This window comes from Cuculus canorus, chromosome 5 (assembly GCF_017976375.1).
Source record: "Cuculus canorus isolate bCucCan1 chromosome 5, bCucCan1.pri, whole genome shotgun sequence".
Lineage (NCBI taxonomy): Eukaryota > Metazoa > Chordata > Aves > Cuculiformes > Cuculidae > Cuculus > Cuculus canorus.
The window spans coordinates 9,801,025-9,825,333 of NC_071405.1; the positions used below are offsets into that span (position 1 = coordinate 9,801,025).

Genomic DNA, 24,309 nt, shown 5'->3' on the forward strand with positions numbered 1-24,309 from the left:
CACCCACCTGAGCCATCAGGGTGCACCAGTATCAATGAAAGGAGAGTTGCAAAAAACTACAAAGTTTTGTCCCAGCCAAGAAAGCTGCAAATTAGTAAATCTTCCTGAAATATCCCATTTTTGTCTGTGCCTCCCTGCCAGCACCTGCTCCTCCCTGGGTGGCTGAGCCTGGCTGGAGCCCTGGCAAGACCGTGGACAAAGAAAAGCTTTTCAGACGGGGCCAGTGCTTGATTGAGCGACATCCCAACAATACCCTGATGAAAACCCATTCAGCCAAGGCAGGGGAAAGGAAAGGAAAGGGAAAAGGTCTCTTTGGGAGGAAGCAGTGATCAGCCATTGACCTCAGCAACAACATCTGCATCTGCTCCGAGCCAGGGAAAAGACCTTGCCTGCTTGTGTACCACTGGCTGGGACAGGGCGCATTGTCCCTGCAGCCCAGGATGTGCACGGGGCATTTCGTACAGGGTAATTGCTCCTGTTTGTGCACGGGCAAAAAAAACCATCCCATTTCTTTGTTGTTCCTCTTAAGAAACACTTGCACAGCCACAAATAAAACCCTAACTATTTAACTATTCTATTTAAGTATTGTAGTTAAAATCCAAAGTGTCCATCTCAAATAAAGCAAGCCATAAAACAGACACTGGGAGAGCAGATCAAGCCTTGAGCTGACATTGGAGTCACAGCTGCTCCACATCCCTCTGCAGCTCAGGCCCTCGTCCTCTGCTGCTGGCACAGGACAATCACTGATTTCTCACGCTGCAGATGTTTCCTGACTCAGACGAACAGGCGCACTTAAAAACACCCGAAGTCCAGAGAATATTTTGCGGGACAGTTCCAGAAAGAAAGAAGTTTTGCCTTTTGATGATGCAACAGGCTGGGATCTGCAGAGCATGGACCCTGCTGAATTGTTGGTCTTTATGGGAACATTGTCCTCCCAGTGACAATCCCACTACTATGACATCCCCAAAGATACCGTCCATCCCAGGCATGAAATCTTACACCCCTGTCACTCTGAATCCCTAAAGAGAACAAGTGGAGCAGAAAAGTCACTTTTAAGCTGCAAAAGAAGAGTTGGCCAAGGAGCAACCTGAGCTGGCAAAGCCTCCAGATCTCCTCCAGCTCCTTTGACTTCCCTCAATCCAATCGGCTGAGGCCACTGAGGACTTTGGAGGGAGCCCTGGTCTCACAGAGCAGGCACAAGCCATCCTGCCCTGGATGGCCGAGCATGACAGACTGGGTGGCATTGGGCTCCGACAGGCGTAAAAATCAGCTCAGCACCTCTGAGTGCTGTCTCTGTCTCTCTTCCAAATGTTACACAGTGGGTTTATACAGAAACAGTGGGACACTTTCCAAACCATTTAACTAATGCTGAAATTTAATACCTGACACCAACAGTTATGGAGAGCAAGAAGGAGCTGTTGTAATGGGAGGCAAGGGGAGGATTTCCAGTTTCACTCCCCCCAAATTGGAATCTGCCCCCTTGTGCTGGCGGGGCAGAGTGTGGCTTCCTCCTCCTTCCCACCTGGCACTGGCTCAGACTGAGATCTGCCTGATAAGTTTTTTAGGGAAGCCAGGGGGTTTCGCTGCTTGCATGTATGGTGGGCAAACATTGTCGCCTCCCTCCCGATATGACTTCAGTCCCTGGGGAGCCAGCACAGCTTCTGCTGCCAGCGTGACCTGGAGCAGCAGCTGCCTCCAAGCCTTATTCTCACCCTCAGCTGGGGAGAAAAACCCAAAATCTTGGCAGCACGGGATGAATAGCAGAAGAGTCCACAGCAGGGCACGCCCTAGGTCTGGCTGGTCCCTGTGAGAGCTGCTGAGCTCCTGCCTTGCTGCACACACAGCAATCCCGTGCAGCACGGCCTCTGCATGATGCATCTGGCTGAATTTGGGGGAGATGCTTGGAAAATCCTGGTTTGAGACAAGGTGCTGCAGGCTTGGTGGGGCTCCAGTATATAAGCCCCCACAGACGCCTCCTGCAGCCTGGCTGGTGATGTCAAGCTGCAGCACAAGAAGCCCTAACACTGCCCTTGGCTGGGTCATGGGGATAGTTTTCCACGGGAAAGAATTTCCCCGGGAAAATCTGATTTGGCCAAGTTATCAGTGGAGAAAAACGTGGAACAGAGGCAGTCACTTCACTTGAGCAAACCCAACCTGACCAGCAGCATTTCGCAGGACTGCTGCAAGAAGAGGTCTTGCTGCAGGGACATGTCAACACCACCACCCTTTCTTGGATGTCCCACCAGATGTCTCATCGTGCCCAGAGAGAAGGATATCTGTGCAAAATCAGCTCTCATAATTCAGTCTGGATCTCTTCTCTATCAAGTGGCCTGGCTCACCAAAACCATGCTGCCTGGCACCTAATGGGACACGTGATACCACGAGGTGTGATCATCCAGCATTGTGACTCCCAGCCCTCTCTATACACTAAAGCACTATAGAGAAACCCCACTTCACTGCTGAAACAACTCAAAGTTGGTCCATCCCACAAAACCACACCAACATTTTACTGCTTAGGGGAAACTGAAGCTCTTTTCAGCTTCAGATTTTTTTGTTTTACTCCTTGTTTTTCAGAGTTCTGGTACTGAGGGATAAAGAAACAATATCCCGACTCTCCAAATCTCTGCAGGATTTCTCTGAAGCAGAGTGCCTAGCAAGTACAGTCACTTAGCACCTACAGGAGACAACCTGCATTACTGGTTCTGACAGTGCTGTGTCACCCTGGAGGTAAACAAAACCAGACCAGCCCCCAACCCCTGCTATAAGAAATCAAGATTTTCTAATGAGAAAGAGAAACCACCCTACTTGAAACGACAGGGCTGCAGGAAGGAACAGAGTTCATGGTTCAGTGCAGAACAGCTGCCAGCAGCAGCCCCTGATGCATCCATGATGCTCCCATCACACCAAAGCTTGCCTGAATACTCAAACCAAGCCTGGGGAGACTAGAAAGAGGGGAAAAAAGGGCAGAGGGAACAAAAAAGAAAAACATCCTACTTACGACCAGCTCGGTGAACATGACGTCCAGCTCCTCCACCGGTGGCATGGGCAACGCGGGCTCCATGGTCTGCAGGGCGAAGCTGCTGTCATTGCGCAGCCGGTATGTGATCTCAGGGTGGTCGCTGCTGCGAAAGCAGCAGAAGATGAAGGAGATCCCTCGACTGCTCCTCTTTCTTGGGGCCATGGCCAAAATCCTGTGCGTCCCTCCCTCCTGGGCACTAGATCCTGAGGGGAAGAGAAGAGAGGAAGATCAAGCAGCCGTCCCGCAGCACCGCGCTCCCGTCCCACTGAGGGGAGGAGGAATCAAAGCCACCCACACATTCAGTGCGGAGAGGAAGAGTGGAGATGGTTTACGTGCCAAATATTTCTGCTCAGATTTGACATTTATGGTCCTGGCAACCTTGACAACCATGTGAATTAAAAAAATGTATTTGCTTGCCTTGTGCCGAAGCCGGCAGCAGCAAGGAGATGTGCTGCCGTTCCCACAGGGAGAGTGGACACTCAACACTGATGAAAATCCCAGCAAATACCTACTGATCTCCCCATGCTGCGGCAGCCACGCCAGCCTCTCATCACCGTCTGGCCAGCAGTATGGCCAGTTTGGGAGGCTGCTGCCAGAACAGCTGGATGCACTCAGGGCCACAAGGTACATGGTCCTCAGCGTAGGTGACTCAGTGCTTGAAGACCTCTCGTGGCTCGGCATGTTCCAAGCCATAGACAGCAGCAGAGCTGAGAAAACAGGCTCTATTCTCCCCCAAGCTTTTAAAGTGTCCCTAAACACCAACTGGCAACCACCGGTTAGGTGGCTCTTTTTCATGGAAAGTTTTACTTGGCTTTAATTAGATAAACCCTACTTGAAATTCCAGTAAATATTTACAAGATGCGATTTCAGCTGATAAAAATCACACAGTGCCAGTAGCTCAGACTTTCCTACGCAGTGCTTACGTGGGGCACTGCTCGCACCAGCGGCTGCATGGATTTTGCTGATTTCTGAAACCCAGGTTGGGAGCAAAGCTCAGGGCAGGAGACACATCTTGCCTGACTCAGGATGACAAGGACCAGGCAAATACTGCCCCAAAACTGGGACTTAAAGTCAATGATCCAAGAGGAGGGTCACCTACAAGTCATGAGAACAGCCGAGAAACACCCTAATGAGAAAAATCAACTAGCAAAGTAGAGATAATTTTTAAAAGCATAAATATTTGTCTCAGAAATCCACACACTCATACATTTTATCTTTGCCAAACAAGGCACTGAGATGTGAAGAGACAGGACAAACAGCCAAGTTTAATGTGGAAGGTTGAAATACGGATGACTCGGATCTATTAACAAAGCTATGAAGAGGCTTGGGAAAAAAGGTCTGCATTTGGAGAGGACTGCCTGATCTCCCTGGAGCCAGACAGTCCCCTACGCCTATGGATTTATACACCCAAATAAATAGCTGCTGTGCCCTGCAGAGAGCCGGTGCTGGAGACAGGTTGGGGGCAGACTTGAGGTTGGACCCTGCACCACCACTTGCATGGCAAACACTGCCCTCCCAAAACAGGGACTTTGCAGAAAATTCAGACTTTACCCACATTATTTTAATGGAGAATCTTGAAATTGTCTTTGACTGGGTATTTTTAGCACACGGTGTAATCATCTGCTGAACCACAAACAATGGGAAACAGCTATTGGGTCTTCATGCACCATAATCCCAGGCTGTGCAACTGCTCTGTGCTCAGTCCAGAGGATTCCCCCTTCCTGAAGAGCCCCAAATCTCGTTTCACATTTAGCATATTGGATGCAGAAAAATGCAGGCACTGAAGGAATTTCAGCTGCCATGAAAACTCTCTCATCACAGCTCCCCAGCAGCCAGCACCGCAGCAAATCCATTAGCAGCCTGCTGGCATCCCTTCGGTATTAGAAGAGCTTTGGGACATGTTGGGGAGTTTCTTTCCTAAAGGAAACAAGAAACCAAAGGCACACAGACCTCTGTCCCCTCCAACACGGGTGAAAATGTTGCAGCCTTGGGTTGTAAAGAGCCATGAGCATCACGGTGCAGAAGGAGATGCTGGTGGCTGCCCAGCATTTCTTGCCTGGTGCAACAGCTCAGTCCTGACCTGCATGTCCTCAGCTGTGCAAAGCTGGATCATTTGGTCATTCCCAATCTGTGGGTATGATCGTGTGTGCCTAGAGTCATGCCTGATCCTGCTCCTGTAGTGGAGGCAGATGGACCCATTCTCCTCTTCCACTGAGTGATTTCTACCCCCTTTTCAACAACGCAACAACCTCATCCTTGTAAACCGCTGCTATGTCCAAGCACCAACTTGAACTTGCAAAAATGTACAGAAAGCTTTTATCAGAACACCACCTACTCTTCAGAGATACATGCTCCTGACAATGTTTTTCAAGGAGATTAAATGACAGATCAAAAGGCAAGTTTTATTTTGGATTTTAAAGCAGACAGTCATGTAACAACCAAGACAAGGTATTTTTGAGCTGCTTCCAACTCTGGAGCTATTGAGGTTCCTCATTTTCATCTATAAACAATTTAAGAAACCAAACCACGCTACAGTGCAGGCTGAGTGGGCTGTAGGTTATTAGCAATCAAGGCTAAAAAGGGTTAGAGAAAGAATACACTAGCTACCAGGCAAACAGCATTAAACCTTCAGAAGGCTGATGAATATTCATTGATGTGATGGATCAAAATCAAAACACGGCTCCCTGGCAGGTCGTCAGAAGCTGCAGACAGCGCAGATTGCATCATCAGAACAAAGTCCAGCTAAGCAGCCTTCTCCTTCCCTTCAAATCCTGCAGAAATTTGTTACTCATGGAGAAAAAAATGACAGCCCCTGGCAACCTGGAGGCTTGCGTTAAGGAAAGCAGAAGGGACCAGTTCCACGCAGTACCACATGTTAAGTGTCATGCTCCCACCTCCTATTTATACCTTCGAGCACTAATTAGATCAATAAATTGAAGCCAGATTGTGATCTAATAGTGCCTTCTGGCCTTTACTTATTAAGCGGGCCAGAATAAATTAAGTTTAATTGCCTCTGCACATACAGAGCCAGGGAAGATAAGATGGGGAGGGTCATTGAGGGAAGTTCTAGCCAAACCCAAAATCCCAAGGAAGGACTGATGGGGCTGAATCATTCCTAAATAACTTTGCTTTTTCAAAAACAAGGGTGGAAATGTGATTGCAATGGGCTTAGCCTGAAAGGCCAGGGAGAGGAAAAGGAGCTCTAGTCCATGTGTGCCAGCAGAACAGGCTATAGTCGCCACACAGGGCAGAGGCCATGAGCTGCAGCTCAGTGATGCAGAGAGATCAGTTTTGTTGTTCCCAGCCCTTAAAAAAAAAAAAAAAAAAAAAAAAGCTACATCGCCCTGAGCAGTGCTTAAATGAAATCAGTCATTAGGAGAAAATTGGACCCCGGTGTCGCTTCCGCCTTTGCTTTAAGGAAAGGAGAGCAGCAATTACTGATTACATATTCAACAGCCTCCTCTGCAAGCTAAATTAGACCGCGCGGAGCAGCATGCTGCCAAAGCCTGTCTGTGACCAATGCCCCAACAAGCTGGTTTAAAGCCAGCACCAGCATCAGAGCATTGCGGTCTGCAGTCTAAAAATACCCGGCAAGGGTACAAACGCATGCAAAGGAGCCTGCACGCTCCCCTTCACACCCGCCTCCAAACCCACCCAGAAGCCAGGAGCTAAATCCTCAAATATGAATACAGAGTGTTGTTTTTCTGGCTCTTCTCCCATCCCCTCCCAAAAGATGGATGCAAGATTCCTGTTGAGCTCTTTCTTAACAGGAAGCTTTATTTCAGCAGACTGTACAGGGGAGATGATTTTTGTGCAAGTGCAGTAAGACTCAATGAGCTTCCCTGCCGAACTCTGACCAATTTTGGCATCTTAGGCCACACAAAGCTTCTCCTCCACCGAGCCCGCAGAGTTTTGGGACATAGTTTAATAGGCACGGTCAGCTTGGCCTGGTGGTTGGACTTGATCTTAGAGGTGTCTTCCAACTTCAGTGTTTCTATTATTCTGTGAGTTTCAGTGCAGGCTGGGATGCTCCTGACCAATGGAACTTTTCTTTCTTCCCTCACTGCGAAGCGATCTCCTTGGCTGGTGGTGGCCAGGAGGCGATTGGCCTCAGCAGGCAGTTTTGGAAGACATCATCACCCCCACCAAAAGCTACAGCCAGGAGTCCTGAACCACTTTTTACAGCAGGCAGAAGGCAGAAATTTGGTAACCCACACATTGCACCCTATGCTTGTCCCATCCCACCACTGCGCAGTGGTGCACTCTCCCTTGCTGCTTCCCCCATGGATAGGACACCCAGCACACAGTGCAGTGCTGGGGTGCGCTTCAAACCCACTAATTATTTTGTATCTTTTTTTTAAACAAACAATTCTAGATTATTTTCCTCCCATGACAAATCATGTCCAGATCTCCACAGCAATAAAAACTACATGATCTCACGGCATTTTTCAGACCAGCTGTATGTTTGAGTTATTGCCTAAGAAACAGAAAAGACTTCTCAGAACATACTTTTTTACCTTACGGACCCAAGAAAGCTGGCAATCTCTTCTTGGGTTTGATTTCAACTGCAAACCCTCTGAAATGCATGCACAGTCCTCTGCCCATAGAATGGTTTGGGTCAGAATGGAACTTAAAGACCACACAGTTCCAACCGCCCTGTCAGCAGCAGCGACACCTCCCACTGGATCAGATTGCCCAAAGCCTCATCCAACCTGTCCTTGAACACCTCCAGGGATGGGCCATCCTCAGCTTCTCTGGGCAACGTGTGCCAGTGCCTCCCCACCCTCATAGTGAAAAATTTCTTCCTAATATCTAATCTAAGTCTCCCCCCTTTCAGCTTAGAACCATTAACCTTATCCTGTCCCTGCACTCCTTGATCAAGAGCCCCTCCCCAGCTTTCCTGTAGTCCCCTTTCAGTACTGGAAGCTGCTATAAGGTCTCCTCGGAGCCTTCTCTTCTCCAGGCTGAACAAGCCCAACTCTCTCAGCCTTTCCTCATAAGGGAGGAGCTCCAGCCCTTGGATCACCTTTGTGGCCCTCCTCTGGAGGGCCTCCATTGGATTAAGCAGCAGCGTTTGCGCTCATCTCTCTCTGGAGTGAGAAGTGTTGCTCTGTTTCATATTTGCACCAAAGACAGTACAAAGTAACTCTTTTTAATAAAGGGGAATCCAAGTATTATTTAATTTTGAAAAATAAAACCTTTGAAACAGAGCCCTTGTGTGGATGAAAAGCCAAAACCCAGGATTGCCTTCCCCTAAGCAGCAGCCAGCCTCATGCTAAGCACGGTGCTGGTATTCCTGGCATAGCTGTTCCTGTTAAAAGCAACCAGGATGATGCTTTGGCCACAAGCTCCCATGCCGATTTCCAAAAAACCCTCTCTCCCTTACAAAGCTGTTTTCACACACAAGCTGCACAGGAGGGGAATATTTGCGTTTGATGGAAATCCGTGTGTATTGGCAGGAGGGGCACAAAGGCCAAAACAATCAGATAAAATGCTTTAAACTCTGACGATTGCCTCTCTCCCCTTCATCCACCTGCAAAACTGCAACCACAAAAGGGGATGGGGACAGAACACTTCTTGTGATGCCACAGGAAAATCAGCTGCGAGGAGGAGCCTGACTCATCACTAAATCACAAGAGCCATAATTCTCAGCATAAGCAAATCACAGAGATTTGGGTTTCACGATTTATAAATACATCTGCCAAATCCTGAATTACTCCAGATCCTCTTCCCCATTCCTAAAAATCCTGTTATACTCCATGACTCCAACAAAGAAGGTTTTGCATCTCCAAATCTTGCTTGGGCTGTCCAGTACCCAAAGGATATTGGAAGAAGCTGGACGCAGTCACAGACTCTCAGCTCGCTCCTGCAAAGTCCCATCTGTCAGCATCATAAAAACACAGCGCTTCCCTAGAAAGTGTCATCTCCTCTTTGTATTCTTTCCTTCTATTGAGGCATTCGTCACAATCTGAAGTGTACATCTGCGTCTGCTTTCTTGCAAGAAAGTATTTTACGCTGCTCAAGGGCAGATGAGATTTGGGGGCTCAATGGTGAAATTCAGCAAGAAAAATCAACCCAGTTTATTCAAAGAGCCATTAAATACTTATTCGTTCATAGGTGGGAAAAAAGCCCATTTGCACAAACTTGTAACACATGAGAAAAAGCCTTCCTTTTTCCATCTAAACAAAATTTACACCTAGGGCAAGCAACAAAAGTGCTGGGAGAGACTTTTTTTTTCACATGCGTCTGCATGGAGTTCTTCTATCTAGAGGTGTTGATGATGCTACCCAGGAAAAAGAGCAACCACCTCCATCACACTGCAAGAATATCACATCTCAGCTTGCAAGTCACCTCTCCAGCATGCAAGCAAGCTCCCTGCCAAGGGAAGTACGCGCGTTGTTGACTCTACAATCCAGTTTTCGGGTGGAAGAGTGTGGCGCACAGCAGGGTGAGACGGGATCTGTCTTAACGCTCTCCAACTGAAATCAATCCTCGGAGCAGCACCGCTTAGTTTGGCAAGCCAGCAAAAATTCAGAGCAGGGAACGGCTGCCTGTGTTGCAGGACCACGTCTGTCCCAGGGCATGGAGATGAGCTTGGGTCCAAGGAGAAGACACTGTGAGCTTGCAGTATCCATCCTCTGCAGCAGGAGCTGCCCCAGGGATACCTACACAGCCCTTTACCCCACTGCTGTTGCAGAGGACAGCACAGCTCAATACACAGATGAATGTGACCAGAGAAGATGCTGCTGGAGTAAAACTTTGTTTAGTTTTCAAGGATTAAAATCCAAACCTTGCTGGAAGTTTCCCAGTCAGCTAGACTTCAAGCAGTGCAATAACACTGAGGGAGGTCACGAGTTCTCCACTAAAAGGGTAAACTTAATCGGTGATGAGCTGAGTGCCGGCGCCAGATCCTCTAAACAGCTACAGAACGCTTCTTACAGGAGCTCCAGCAGATCACCTCAGGCAAATGCCATTTATTTCAGGAACAAGGACAACAAGCATGGAATCACAGACAAGACCCAGTTTGGGAACCTATATAAATATATATTTCTTAATATTCACTAGGGTGTTAAATGACCTGATTCTACAAATGCACGCGTGCCTTTTTTTCCAGCAGCCAGGCGGATCTGTGGTTCTTCTTTTGCAGAAGTAAATCAAAAAGCTGGGTGGGTTGGCAGTAGGAGGAAGAAGTTTTTAAGTCAGATATTCCTCCCTTAAATGCCGTGAATAATTTGCATTCTGAAACTCAACACTTGTTAGAGATGGGATAAGCCCAAGAGACTTCCCAGGAAGGCGAAGGGAGGCGGAGGCAGTGAAAGGCTCTCCAGGAAGGATGCTGGAGCATCCCCTTGCCCTCCCTGTGCTCTGGCTTCAAAAGGCAGCATAGAAAAATCAGGCAGAAAGGAAAAGCGACATGAGGGGCCGGCCAGCCTGGTGATCCCCTCACCCTGCTCTTGTTTCAGGGAGGCAGCTGCCGGCACTGCATTGTGGTGGGGCTCAAAGGGGAAAAGAAGCCTCTTTCAAAGTTGAGGTAACACGGGGGGGAGGGTTTAACATCAAGCCAGAGCTCTCCTGAAAGACCACAGCCTTGCAGAGAAGATCCTCACAAAAGTTGTCCTTTGCCATTTGAACATGGTCTCTCAGAGAGCCTTTGTGGGTGTTTGGGCTGGGTGATGCCAAGCCTTGGACAGGCAGTCCTGAAGGCCAAAACCAGTCAAAAGTGGGATGCAAGACCCTCTGGGCAGCTCAGGGGGGCTGCTACACCATTGCCGAGCATCCTGGGGTGACCATTCTCTTCCATTCCAGCTCCATCGTCATCACCCAGCACAAGCACAAGACAACATCCATCCCTGCTCCATCTCCATCAGTGGTTTTGGCCCCAGATGACGGAAAAAGCTAACGCAAAGCACTAAACACCTCCAGGAGGCTGAAAATACTGAGCTGTGAAACTCACTCCGGTGCATCAAAAGTCACGTATAATTAGCCAGGAAGAGCAGCTTCAGTGACCAGAAACCTCCCCAGATGTCAGACGCTGGGACCACCTCCCAGCTCAGCTGCTGGAAGGAGACCTCCCCTCTCAATATTTCCCTCTCCATCTGAGAGGATGTGGATTCAAGTCACTTCATTTCTGAGATCCGACTACTCCCTTTGATGATGCAAAGCTTGTGTCAATAAAAACTCAACAGTCTGGCAAGCGGGAGAGAGGAACTGTGTTTCCCAGTGAAGGAGGATATTTGTTTGCCAATTAGCCTTTTCCTGGAGAACAATAGTTCAGTAAAAGTCTTCCTTTATTTTCATTCTCTCCCCTTCCTCCTCTCTCCAGCCTCAAGCCCTGCTCCTCCAGTGAACATTTGGGCTCTGACTTTGATATATCCTATGAAAAGCCTCACTGCTGAGCTTTCCATTTCACTTCTCCCCATTGCAACAGTACTCTCCAGGTTGAGATGGCCTCTCTGAGTGTAAAACCAAGGCGGGTGGCAAGCAGGTTTTTCCTCTCTCAAAGCCTCTTAATTTGGCTTCATAAACTGGAGTTTCCAAGTTGCTCAGCAGCAGACACTTCCACTCTATCAGCACCACAATGTCTGCTTTGGGGCCACCATCACAGCCAGGCAACTAGTCCCAACGTGCTAGTTTTGGTTGTATTTGGAGACTTTTAGTATTATCCACACTTAAGGTAAGGGTACTGGAATCACTGATGTTGATGTAGTTCATGGTGTGCAGCAAGCTGGCTTTTTTTCTCTTCCAAAATGGGAACTGGATGGAGGCTGCTGTAAACAGGATTCCTTCCTAACAGAGACACTGATGGCTAGATATCATTAAACATGTAGTCCAGAAAGTGTCCAAAGCAAACAAAATACACTCGTCAGATGTCTCAGCTGGCCTACCCATCTGCAATGCTGATTTCCCTTCAAAGATTTTAAAATCCTGACATTAATCCAGAGTGATTTTTTCCCCCTGAAGTCTGAACCTGGGGTTGAGAATTCATTGATAAAAATGTCTGATGGCAGAAATGGCCCTCCAGTCCCTTTCCTTCCAGAGCAACACTAATATCTCTAATACCACTAATACCTCCCTCTGCTTCAGCAGATGAACACTGAAAACCCATATACATGAGCACGTGTCAGACACAACATGATCCCAACATCTTCAACATGACGCTGACTCCCACCCAGCCTGGGAAAAAGCAGCAAATTTTATCACATTACACTAAAAGGCTGTTTGCATTTAAACATTATAAACAAAAGCAGGCGAGCACAGCAGGTGGGACTAATTGGAAGGTTTGATTAGATTTTTTTATGTCAATGCAACAGATACAATCGTAGAATGGTTTGGATTGGAAGAGACCTTGATGCCCACCCAGTTCCACCCTCCTGCCATGGGCAGGGACACCTCCCACTGGATCAGGTTGCTCAAAGCCTCATCCAACCTGTCCTTGAACACCTCCAGGGATGGGACAGCCACCACTTCTCTGGGCAATCTGTGCCAGGGCCTCACCACCCTCACACGAAAACATTTCTTCCTAAAATCTAATCTAAATCTCCCTTCTTTCAGCTTAAAACCACTCCCTCCTCGCCCTGTCCCTGCACTCCCTGATCAAGAGCCCCTCCAACCAGGAGAGGTGTAGTTTACATGTGATGTAGCTTATGGCAGATGCTCCACTTTGATCAGGATGGAGCTGTACCACCCCACATCACAGGACAGTGGGAACTCAGGGTTCCCAAGAGAGCTGCTCAAACCCACCACCTGCAATTCGGAGGGCCGAGCTTAATAGAGACGCATTGTTTTAATTGCCTAACTATCCTGCCTCCCACTGATGGCAAGGAGCAAGGAAGGGCTCACTCCAACATCAGCTGACCCATCACTGCCGATGATGGACCGAACGAAGGTCCCTCATCCCCAGCAGGGGCATCCAGAGGGAAACATCCATCCTGTGAAGATCCCTAGGGGATGCATTTAAAAATCCATAGATGCTATTTTAATGCTTAATCCAGAAAAACATCAGCATCATCAACATCAATACAAACCAAATTTAAATACATCGAGTACATGTACAGGATTTTCATTTTTTCTTTTGTGCACTGATTCAACCTAATCTGTTTTTCCCCAGATGCTTTGAAGTCCAAACCGGGCATCCGTAGAATCATTAATGCTGCAGACATCCTGCCTGCCTCCATCTCTATGTGCTGCTTAAAACATGAGCCTCTCCACCTCAAAGGCATAAATGCTGGAGCAAGTGTTCCAGGGCAGAAATCCTCCTCAAAGGTGCAATATCACAGTGACAGCAGCCACCACCCTGCCAGGGCTATGTACAGAAGTGGATTTCTCCTCTTTGCAGGTTTTCATACTGCACCCACCACAAACTGCAATACAAGCTTCCCATCCCTGTAGATATTTATGGAATGATCTCCCTTTTCATTAAAAAAAAGAAGACTCACAACTGCAAAGAACTGCTTGAAAAAGTAACTCAAGGGGACCCTGAGAGGCTCAGACACCCTGAGAGAAGATAACTGTGTTTGAAGTTTTTAATTTCATCTCAACTGCTGCAGGAGGGCAGTCTGGGTGTTCACATATTTGGGACTAGCCACATTGCAGACACACCCACAAGCACAGACGTACCTTACCAGCGGCCACTGTAGGCATGACACGGGCTCAGAAAGCCACAGTGTCACCTATTTCTGTGGGGATACAGCACCGCGCTCTGCCCTCTTCCATCCACCACCTGCCTCCCGTGCTACCACTGCTGTCTCTACAGAGATGCTCTGTGACTCAACCCCATCACTTTGCTTGCCTTCCTGAGTCTTCAAATCAGTCTTCGATGCTCCTGGCCCCTTCCAAGCTCACAACTCCCTGCAGATGATTTGTTGCTTGGGGTTGGACTCCACTACTTTGGCCAGCAAAGTGAAAGTACTGCTCCCTACCAACATCAGTCCAGTTTACTCGCCATCTGAAGCAATGGAGAATCATAGAACCATAGAATAGTTTGGGTTGGAAGGGACCTTAATGACCACCCAGTTCCAACCCCTCTGCCATGGGCAGAGACATCCCATTGGATCAGGCTGCCCAAGGCCCCATCCAACCTGGCCTTGAACACCTCCAGGGATGGGGCAGCCACAACCTCCCTGGGCAACCTGTGCCAGTGCCTCACCAATCTCAGGGTGAAGAAATTCTTCCTAATGTCCAGACTAAATCTGCCCCTCTCCAGTTTGTATCCGTTGCCCCCTGTCCCACCCCCACAAGCCTTTATGAATAGCCCGTCTCCAGCTTTCCTGTAGGCCCTCCTCAGGTACTGGAAGGTCGCTATAAGATCTCTGAGCCTTCTCTTCTCCAGGCTGAACAAGCTCAACTCTCTCAGCCTATCCTTGTATGGAAGGTGCTCCAGCCCTCCGATCATCTTTGTAGCCCTCCTCTGGACCTGTTTCAACAGCTCCATCTCCTTCTTACGTTGAGGATTCCAGAAGTGGACACAGTATTCCAGATGAGGTCTTACAAGCGAACTTCATGTCTTTGAGGTTTCCCACAACCTGGCGGTGGCAGGGGCTTACAGAGGTCTTCACATCTGCCACCTGGGCAGGGTTTCATGGTACCACTGGTGATAAGTGCCTTCGTGACATTCCTTCAAAGCTCATCTCTTTTCTTGGCTTCAGGGTGATGTATGTAACCGACATCAGGTCTGACATCCCAGCTCTCCAGTGAGAAAGTGCACCCCTAGAACGCTCCTCTCCACCTCATTCCTTTAGCAGCTTTGAAGCTGAAACACCTCTAGAAGCAGACATGGTGACCAAGTTTGCTGATTAGGAGCCACTCAGGGCTGCAGCTTTCCATTAATCAGCTCTCCAAATCTTTCAACACAGTCCAGACAACACCACTGATAACCAAGTGGGGCCCAGCAGGTCTAACTGAGCTTGAAGCCCAGTGAACTGAGCTCTATTCCTGATTCACGCTTCTTCACACCCACACTATGAGGGTCACAAGCTGGTCAAGCAAAGGCTTCAAGCAGGTTGAACCACATCCACTGGGCTCCCAAAGGGGTGACACAGAACCCCAACAATAAAAAAGCACAGACAAAGCACCGGTTCAGGGGCTGCAATGACACCAGAACATCTCTACTGAGATATCCAAAGGTATAATTGCTCGATGCTTTGCCACGAGACAGAGCTCACCACGAGAATGGGCTGGGTGAGGCTATTTTTTGCTCAGCTCTTAGCACAAGCATATCCATCTCAAATCCTCCCTACAATGGAACAAGAACATCCAGAACCTTAAAGATTCGATATCAGGAAGAAAACTTTTACTGTGAGGACGGTGAGGCACTGGAACAGGTTGATCAGAGAAGTCGTGAATGCCTCACCCCTGGAGGAGTTCAAGACCAGGCTGGATGAGGCTTGGAGCAACCTGATCCAGTGGAAAGTATCCCTGCCTATGGCAGGGGTTTGGAACCGGATGGGCTTTAAGATCCCTTCCAATCCAAACCATTCTATGATTCTATGAACCTCCAACATCCAGAACCTTCACCTCAAACCCCTCCCAGCCCACAGGTTTGCTGCACAGCCACTGCCCTAAACATCGTAAAACCTTCTCCTCCATATCTAACCTCAGTAGCTCATTGCTCTAAATTAACAGTGCAGTTTGGATGCCCATAACACACACTAATGAAATAACTCAAAGAGAGAGCAACTCTAAGGTCATCTACAATCTTGTGACTGCATACAAGGGAAGTTAAATACCGTTTGGATAAAAATTTTTCACAGCATCTTCCAGCACAAGACCTGTAAAGTTGCAGCAAAAGCCTGAAGAAGCTGCAAGTTGGATTTAGGTACCTGAAAATTCCAGATTCACTCCACTACTGCTGCAGATACCACAGGAAGAGAAGACACTCTTGAAATAACTGCCTCTACAGACTAAAACTTTCAAAACGCCATTAATGCAGCTTTTTAGAGCTGGCAAAAGCTACCCATCCCCATCAACTGCAACATGAGCTGTGAGAGCAGGAGGAGGGGAGAAACAGCATCTCCCAGGCACTTAGAGGCATTTTTTGCCCAGCTGAGTGCCTTGTGGGGAGAACAAACTATGCATCAACAGGAGCACTTGAAGCACGCCAGTCCTTTTTAAATTCACTTTCAGTAGATTTACCAACACATCATATGGAGAAGGAATGCGTGCTATGCAAATCCAGCCCCAGACTGCTCCCTGCCTAATCTAGCTTTAGATTCAAATGCTTATTACCATGGCGTCTAATCGGGTAATGCGTAATAGACAGGTTTAGTTTGGGCTCCTGGTACTTCAGCTGTGTTCTTACTGAAGCACTAAATGGAAGGAAAAGAAAAGAAATAAAGAGGAAAAAACTCAATACTGCAAAGAATTCAAGCTCTGGTGGAAAGCAGAGAACAAAAACCAGGCATGGAAAAAAGTATTGACATCTACCAGTAAAAGCCAGACAGATATGCAAACACTTGGCAGCTCCCCAAGAACATAATGAACATTAAGTCCTGCTTGCACCCCATCGCACCCCTGCAGGGAAGTAGGTGGCTGGTCTTTCAAGGTCTTTCTCTTCCCACTGTGAGATGTAAGGTGAAGCAAGGGTCTCGCCCACGTTAAGACCCGTGTACCAGCACATAGCTCTCACAAGCACTAAGCATAACCAGGCACATCGTAACCTCCAGGATACCAAAGCACCTTAGGGATTCTGAGCATTCACACCAGGACCTCCAGAGCCTGGGTAACATGTGCCAACAAGGAGCTCTTTCCTGGGAAGGAATGGCTCTGCATCAGGGTATTGCACCAGAACACAGGAAATGTCATTCTCAGAGGCCACCACCTCCCTGTTTGCCAGCAGAAGCCACGCAGCACAGCTCATGCCACAGCCAAGTTCATCTCTACCCGGTCCTGCACCAGGCAAGGTGCGTTTCACTTCCAAGTTTGTCAATACAGTCTGTCTGTCCAGCTCATGTGTCACCCCTGGTACCTCCAGCAAAAAACCCAGACACCAGCCTCTTACCTCCACCGTGCAGCTACAATTCAGCGAATATGCATCAGAAATAACCCAAGGATGCAGGACCCACCACTCAGGCTTGATAGGTTCTCCTCTCCAGCTGCTGCTCATCTGCCATGTTAAGGTTTCCTGTGAGGGAAGATGGTGAGGTTTTTCAACGCCATCATTCAGCCCCCACCTGCAGAATGCCAAATCCCTGTCTTCATAATGCTGAATGCCACATTGACCTCCAACTAGTTCCAGCAAAGGGGCAAGATATGCAAATGTTGATACCAGCCTCTTAATACTCTACAAGACTGCGTGGACCATGCTCTGCTACAGAAACTATACTTGGTGGGGTAAGCAGCACTGGGAATACCAGCCTTGACAAAGAAGAGATTTCCCTCTTTGAACCTAAGTGATATAAACTACATTTGTATCAAGGCTGCAGGATGAATTATACTTATTAAACATCAGAGAACTCACATAAGCAACATCCTCCTTGCAACACCTACATGTCTGCGCAGAGACCTGCAGCATGAGCTCTCCGGTGTCTTGTAACATGGTAAATCCAACTAAAGCACTCTTTATGGCTTGGATGTTCATAACATCTATGTGTATTCCCTAGTGTCTAGCACAGACTGAGCTCTCATTGCACTCTTTCTCTCAATAAAAAAAAAAAGCAAACCACAATATCCTTCTCACCTGACACATGCTTTGACAAAAGTTGCAAGAGCTCCAAGGAGTTGAGATGAAAATCAACCCAGAAAAAGGAACAAAATCAGCCAATGGACTTGATGAATTATCAGTGATAGGAAAGGAGCAGATGGACAGACCAACTTTAAAGCTTCCTTTCATCAGCAAACTAAGCTAAAATCATAAGGTAACTTTGATGATGCACCTTATTACTGAGGAAAGTGAGACGGCTGATATTCTGCCTCTCAGGCACACGTGCTCTGCACTTCACTATTTATTGAATGAATATTCAAATACCTTGAAAGGAGAGGAAAACAAGCCCAAAGAAACCAGAGGCTGCAGCTCACAGTGTTTTCATAAGCCCATGCAAAGACCAAGCCTGATTTGCCAGTGCCTGTGCCGCTGCCTGGCTGCATGGGCGGCTGGCTGGGCTCCCCCTCCATCTCTGTACCTGCACAGCTCATGGCAGTGCCTGGAGCCGGACTGGGGGACTTTGTGAAAGCTTTGGGTTGGAAGGGATCTTTACAGGCCATCCAGTCCAACCCCCCTGCAGAAGCAGGAACATCTTCAACTTGATCAGGTTGCTCAGAGCCCTGTCCAACCTGACCTTGAATTTTTTCAGGGATGGGGCCACCACCATAGAATCATAAAATCATAGAAACATAGAATAGTTTGGGTTGGAAGGGACACTAAAGATCATCCAGTTCCAACCCCCTGCCATGGGCAGGGACATCCCACTAGCTCAGGCTGCCCAAGGCCCCATCCAACCTGGCCTTGAACACCTCCAGGGATGGGGCAGCCACAACCTCCCTGGGCAACCTGTGCCAGTGCCTCATCAATCTCAGGGTGAAGAAATTCTTCCTAATGTCCAGTCTAAATCTGCCCCTCTCCAGTTTACATCTGTTCCCCCTCATCCTATCCCCCCAAGCTTTTATGAATAGCCTCTCTCCAGCTTTCCTGTAGGCCCCCTTCAGGTACTGGAAGGTCGCTATAAGGTCTCCTATGAGCCTTCTCTTCTCCAGGCTGAACAACCACCACTCTCTCAGCCTGTCCTCGTATGGGAGGTGCTCCAGCCCTTCGGATCATCTTTGTAGCCTCCTCTGGACCTGTTCCAACAGCTTCACATCCTTCTTACATTGAAGATTCCAGAACGGGACACAGTATTCCAGATGAGGTCTCACAAGAGAGGAATAGAGGGGCAGAATCCCCTCCCTCGCCCTGCTGGTCACGCTTCTTTTGATGCAGCCCAGGACACGGTTGGCCATCTGGGCTGTGAGCACACATTGCCGGCTCATGTTGAGCTTCTCATTGACCAGCACTCCCTAGTCCTTCTCTGCAGGACTGCTCTCAATCACATCATCCCCCATCATGTACTGAAAACGAGGACTGCCCCGATCCAGGTGCAGGACCTTACACTTGGCCTTGCTGAACCTCCTGAGGTTCTCACAGGCCCGCCTCTCCTGCCTGTCCAGGTCCCTCTGGATGATATCTTGTCCTTCTGATGTGGCAACTACACCATTCAGTTTGGTGTCATCCGCAAAGTTGCTGAGGGTGCACTCAATGTTGCTGTCAATATCATCAATGAAGATATTGAACAGCACTGGTCCCAGTATGGACCCCTGAGGGACACCACTTGTCATGGATCTCCATCTGGACTTTGAGCCATTGGCCACTACTCTTTGAATATGACTATTCAACCAGTTTCTTATCCACCAACCAGTTTCTTATACCTGGGCAACCCATGCCAGTGTTTCAGCACCCTCACTGTAAAAAATTTCTTCCTTATATCCATTCTAAACTTCCCCTTCCTTAGTTTAAAACCATTATTCCTTGTCCTGTTGCAACAGGCCTTGCTGAAAAGTCCCTCTCCAGCTTTCCTGTAGGACACATTTAGGTACTGGAAAGCTGCTTTAAGGTCTCCCTGCAACCTTCTCGAGGCTGAACAACCCCACCTCTCTCAGTCCTCATAGGTGAGGTCACTCTCACCTTTAGCCAAAACAACAGCCAGAGTGGTTAAATGAGTTAGAAAGACATCCCTTCCCATGAAATGCACTCCACGGCACACAGGAAGGAAACCCTTTGTGAGGATCCTTGTCAGAGGACATGGATGAGATGTTAGCGGGGGACTCCTTCCCAGCACTGAAGGAGCAGCGCAAATAGTATTTCCTTGGTCATAAGGACTAAATACCCCAGCAAAGTCATACTAATTTGTGACCAAAAAAGAAAGAGTTCACACTCTCATATTCACAGCCACTACTGCTTCTGGAGCTCTGCCTGTTACAGCCTCCGGGACATGATCATTTCCAGTGATGACTGCAAAGAGGTCTTGGTGAAGAGGTCCTTCATCCTGCCATGGCACACGGACTCACAGATAGTTCACGCACACATATTTCCAAGGGAAATAACTCAGAAACTGCATTTTTGGAGCTGTGGATAACACACGAGAAGAGCATGGTTCTCTTACAATAACCCAGGATGGAAACACTTGAGATGTAAAAATAATTTAATGAATAAGTATATTTAGATTTATAACCCCACAGCAGCTTTATTTATAGGAATGCCAATCACTTTTACACGGATATAAAATTGGCTGGCAGAATGCCTTAGACTATATCTAGAAACCCATCTGTAACAAATCTAAGCCGTGATAGCTCTGCATATGTTTGCTCAAACAAGAACGCTTAATGCCAGTCATCCTGACTTTAAACGTACAGATGGACTTGGGGGGGGATTTGCCAAACCTGCCATACGGCCAAAGATAGATGAATTCTGCTATCACCTACTATAAACTGGCTGGGGAAAGGAACAGATGAAAGCAAATCAGTCACCGTCTGGGATGCATGGATGCTAATAACAACACAATGCTGGCTGGGAAGTAAGTCAGCATCCAGCTGGCTACAGGTGAAGCTCTTTCAAAACTTTTCATCATTGAAATGGGAAGCAAAAAGCAAGGAAAAATAGACCCACTGGAGCTCTGCAGCACCTTCAAAAGGGGATTGGATTAAGCTAGGGCTCTTGCATTCAGTTTTTTCGATCCATCACTCAAGACACAAAGAAGCAGGGGAAATTAATTGAAAGTCATCGCTTGGCTCTTGATCTCAAAGCAGACAGGGATTTCTAGTGAGGCTGCTCATCTCCCATCACTGCCACAGATCTCTCAGCATTATCTAAACCTCCAGATGTCAACAGCAGAGGTTGCCATTGATTTCCACAGGGCTAGCATTGCATTATCCCAAACCACCCTGTGTTGTCAGGGTGGGTCTGGGGGCTTTGTGTTGCTGCCCCTCTAGCCCAAGCAGAGACCACCTGGAGAACTGAGAAGTTGCCTTTAACTCACAAGAAACAAAGAAAAAAAAAACCTGTTCTTCAAACCAGGGAAGCTTCTGGGGTCTGGTTGTCTCCAAACCAAATAGGGGTAAATGCATCTCACCCCTGAAAGCTGCAGTGTTTTGGCAAATGCCAAAGCAGAAAAGGTTACTCTGGAATATTACATTGAACAGTTCTGGGAATGAACCCAGCATTAATTTTCAACACTTATTCAGCAAATGATTTGAATAAACTGAAGGAGGCTTGTGCACACATACTGACAGTATTATTTGGCAGATTTTTGCCTCTGCTCTTCAGATAATTTCAGAGAAAACAACTCCCAGCAAATAGAATTGCCTTCTAGTTCGATGTATGGATTCAACTGGCCCTGCCTTGGGGACACAGTAACCTCTCGAGACCCCTTCCAGCCCAATTTTAATACCATTTTACACCACAAACTGTTTACATGCTGGCATTTGCTCTAATTAATCCCTGGAAATAAATATGTCTAAAAGAGTAATTGATGGAAAGAAAAAAAATAGAAACCTAACAGCAGTTCCCTCTCTCAAGGACAAAGCAAAGGAAAACAATCAGACATCGAGCTATGACATCCTTGATTCAAATGTTTTGCAAAGCTTCCAGCTGAAGCTTTCCCAGCCAGGCTGCGACATCACCAAAGTCTTGGGCTACGGTTGCAGCCCATGCCATTATTTGAGTGCTGCAGCCCGTGCCACTATTTGAGCACCACATCACAATGCATTGCAATGAGGAGATGGTTGGTGACTACTTTTCCAACAGCACACCTGCCAAAACACACTCAAGACCCTTGTGCAGAAAACAGAGCATTTCAAAGAAAAAATGCCTCTGCTTTCTCAATTGGGCATCTTCCAATGTGATGGAGCCCAACTGCTCTGTGGGCATTCAGGAAGAGAAATACAGTGAGTGCACGAGGCCAGACGTCCTCAGCTTCACGGCAGGCTTTTGAGTTTATTCCAAGCACCTCTGCCTCGGATCCTTTCGAATTAGGGAAAATTATTTAAGAAAAAAAGAAAAACAAACAACCCAAACCCAAATAAAACCCCCAAATCCCAAAATAAAATAAAAATTATTTTATAAACCCACTTAAGGAAAGTAAAGAAAGAAAATATGGATATTTGGATAGTAGAAAAAAATTCATTGGATATTAGAAAAAATTATTTCTTGAAAGAGTGGTGGTACACTGGAACAGGCTGCCCAGGGAAGTCGTGTAGTCTCCATCCCTGGAGGTGTTCAAAAACTGTGCAGACGTGGTACTTTGGGATATGGTTTATTAGGCACAGTGGTGTTGGGCTGATGGTTGGACACACATTTTCTACACTTAAGCAAGAAATGTTGACATTCTGTCTAAATACCAACAAATGTGGACCTTTATAGTTATTACACAGCAAAAACTGAGACAGTTGTGGGAGATGCTGGTCTGAGTAGCTGATCCCAACAGCAATAGTCAAAGAGTGAGCAACAAGGTCTCAGCAGTGCTCAGCTGAAGAACCAACCACTCTGGGGACCAGGAGGCTGGCACATGGCTTGTCCCCATCCCCAATTTTCTCACCGCGCTTTGACACAGCAGCTTCTACCCATTTTGATAGCCTCATCAGAAACAGTAGTGCCTGTAAAGCAGTCTCAGAGGTCCTGATCTCCACCTCTTTCAACTTGCTTCTGGACACAATCTATACCCCGAGCAGGTTCCTTTCTGAAGGAGCCCTCCTATCAACTGCACATGGGCTTTTGATTAGACATCTTGTAGAGCTGAAAAAGTCTTGCTCAAGGATGATAAAGTCTAGACTACAATATATTTTCCAGTTGATCCAGCAAACCCAAAAAGCCCTCCCTTGATCTTGGACTGCCACAATCAAAGCCATTATTCCATCTGAAGCCATTCTGAAACCTTAGCTTCCAAATGTGCAAGTTATTTTTAAAATCTAAACCAGGCCGAGCCTCTTGTTTGGAGTGCTATGAGGAAAATGGGATGTCCTCTCAAATTTTCTCCTGCCACGCCTGGAAGTGGCTGGTGGGCATATAGCAGAGGGCAAGAGCAGGAAAGCAGCTGCAGTCCTGGTGGTACTGTGCTTGGGGTACCTCAGCAGCACCTGGTGGCGACAGTCTGCTTGCATGGGGGAACACAGCCCATCTCCGAAGGTGGCTATGGTGTGGGGCAATATTCCTCTTTCTTGACTGAAATAAAGGTTTCTGCAGAGCAAACTTCCTTTGCATCCTGCTCCTTAGGATCTAGGTCTGCCTTTGGCATCCTTCACCACAGGGTCGCATTATTCTAGGGGCCAAGAAGAGGAAACAGCCTGAAATACCTTCATTTTCTACAGGAATTAAATAAAACAACATGAATTTGCTTTACCAGGTGGCAGGACACCCAAGCGCATAAAGACAAGAAAGTTCTGTATCAAGGGACAACAAGAGAAGCAAGATATTTGAGGAGAAAATAAACTCCTAGTCTCTTGGAGGAGTATTTCCGATGGCTGAAAGAAAAGAAGAAACTCTCATCCCTGCAAAAGCATAGCAAAGCCAAACAGGTATTATGTCTGCCTGAAGTGGGATGCTCAAAGAGAGGTGATGGAAGACCAATAAGCCCATCCCAGAGCAGTTAGCACTGCATAGTGAGCACCAAACCACAGGAGAGGGGACCCGTGGTCGCTCCCAGTGGCCAAGGCTCACAACAGCCAGACAAGGGATGGGTAGTCCACAACAAGAAGGAACCTGGGAAGAACTGGAAGGGCTTTTTGAAAGCACATGGGTGCCAAGCTGCACGTATGTTCCAAGGTGGACTTCTAACAGGGAGACAGTCTCCAAACAGAGATGGAGACAGGAGGTGATTTCCATCACAGAAAGGAGAGGAACACAGAGCATTCACATGCTCCAAAGCTATTCAATAGCCATGTGAATGCTTCATTTAACTGAGCCACATCACCTGCTTTTCCTCCCCAGCATTCACCTCCACAACTTCCCTTCCCCTCGTTGCTTTCATCTTTCTCAATTCCCATCAGCTCTGCTCCTCCTCTCCACCTCCTTCTCTTCAAATTAAGCAGATCTGTGAAAGGCTGAAGGCATGTGCTGGGAGAACGGAGATTAGGGACCTGTTACCCCTTCTGGCATCCCTCACTGTGGCAAGAGGGGCTGTACCGGGCAGAAGCAATGGCTGCACTGCACATCACACATCTCCAGCATTTCATCTGAACCTCCACCAGCTTTCCAGCTGGGTAAACATCAGGTTGACAGCCTCCCTTAAGAATATTTTCATCAGATTGGACTTTTCCCATCTCCACACACA

The 24,309-nt window shown here is 47.6% G+C and overlaps 1 protein-coding gene across 5 annotated transcripts in view; it reads right to left on the reverse strand.

Annotated features, from left to right (window-relative positions):
- DAAM1 (dishevelled associated activator of morphogenesis 1) overlaps positions 1-24,309 on the reverse strand; it is a 105,279-nt gene that overhangs the window by 58,936 nt on the left and 22,034 nt on the right. For 4 of the 5 annotated variants that reach the window (XM_054066708.1, XM_054066704.1, XM_054066707.1 and 1 more), the window contains one exon: positions 2,999-3,222. In XM_054066708.1, coding sequence (XP_053922683.1) covers positions 2,999-3,181 — 183 coding nt within the window. In that variant the 5' untranslated portion in view covers positions 3,182-3,222. Of the gene's footprint in view, positions 1-2,998; positions 3,223-17,015; positions 17,139-24,309 lie in introns of all 5 variants that reach the window. The other variant, XM_054066706.1, reaches the window with a different exon arrangement.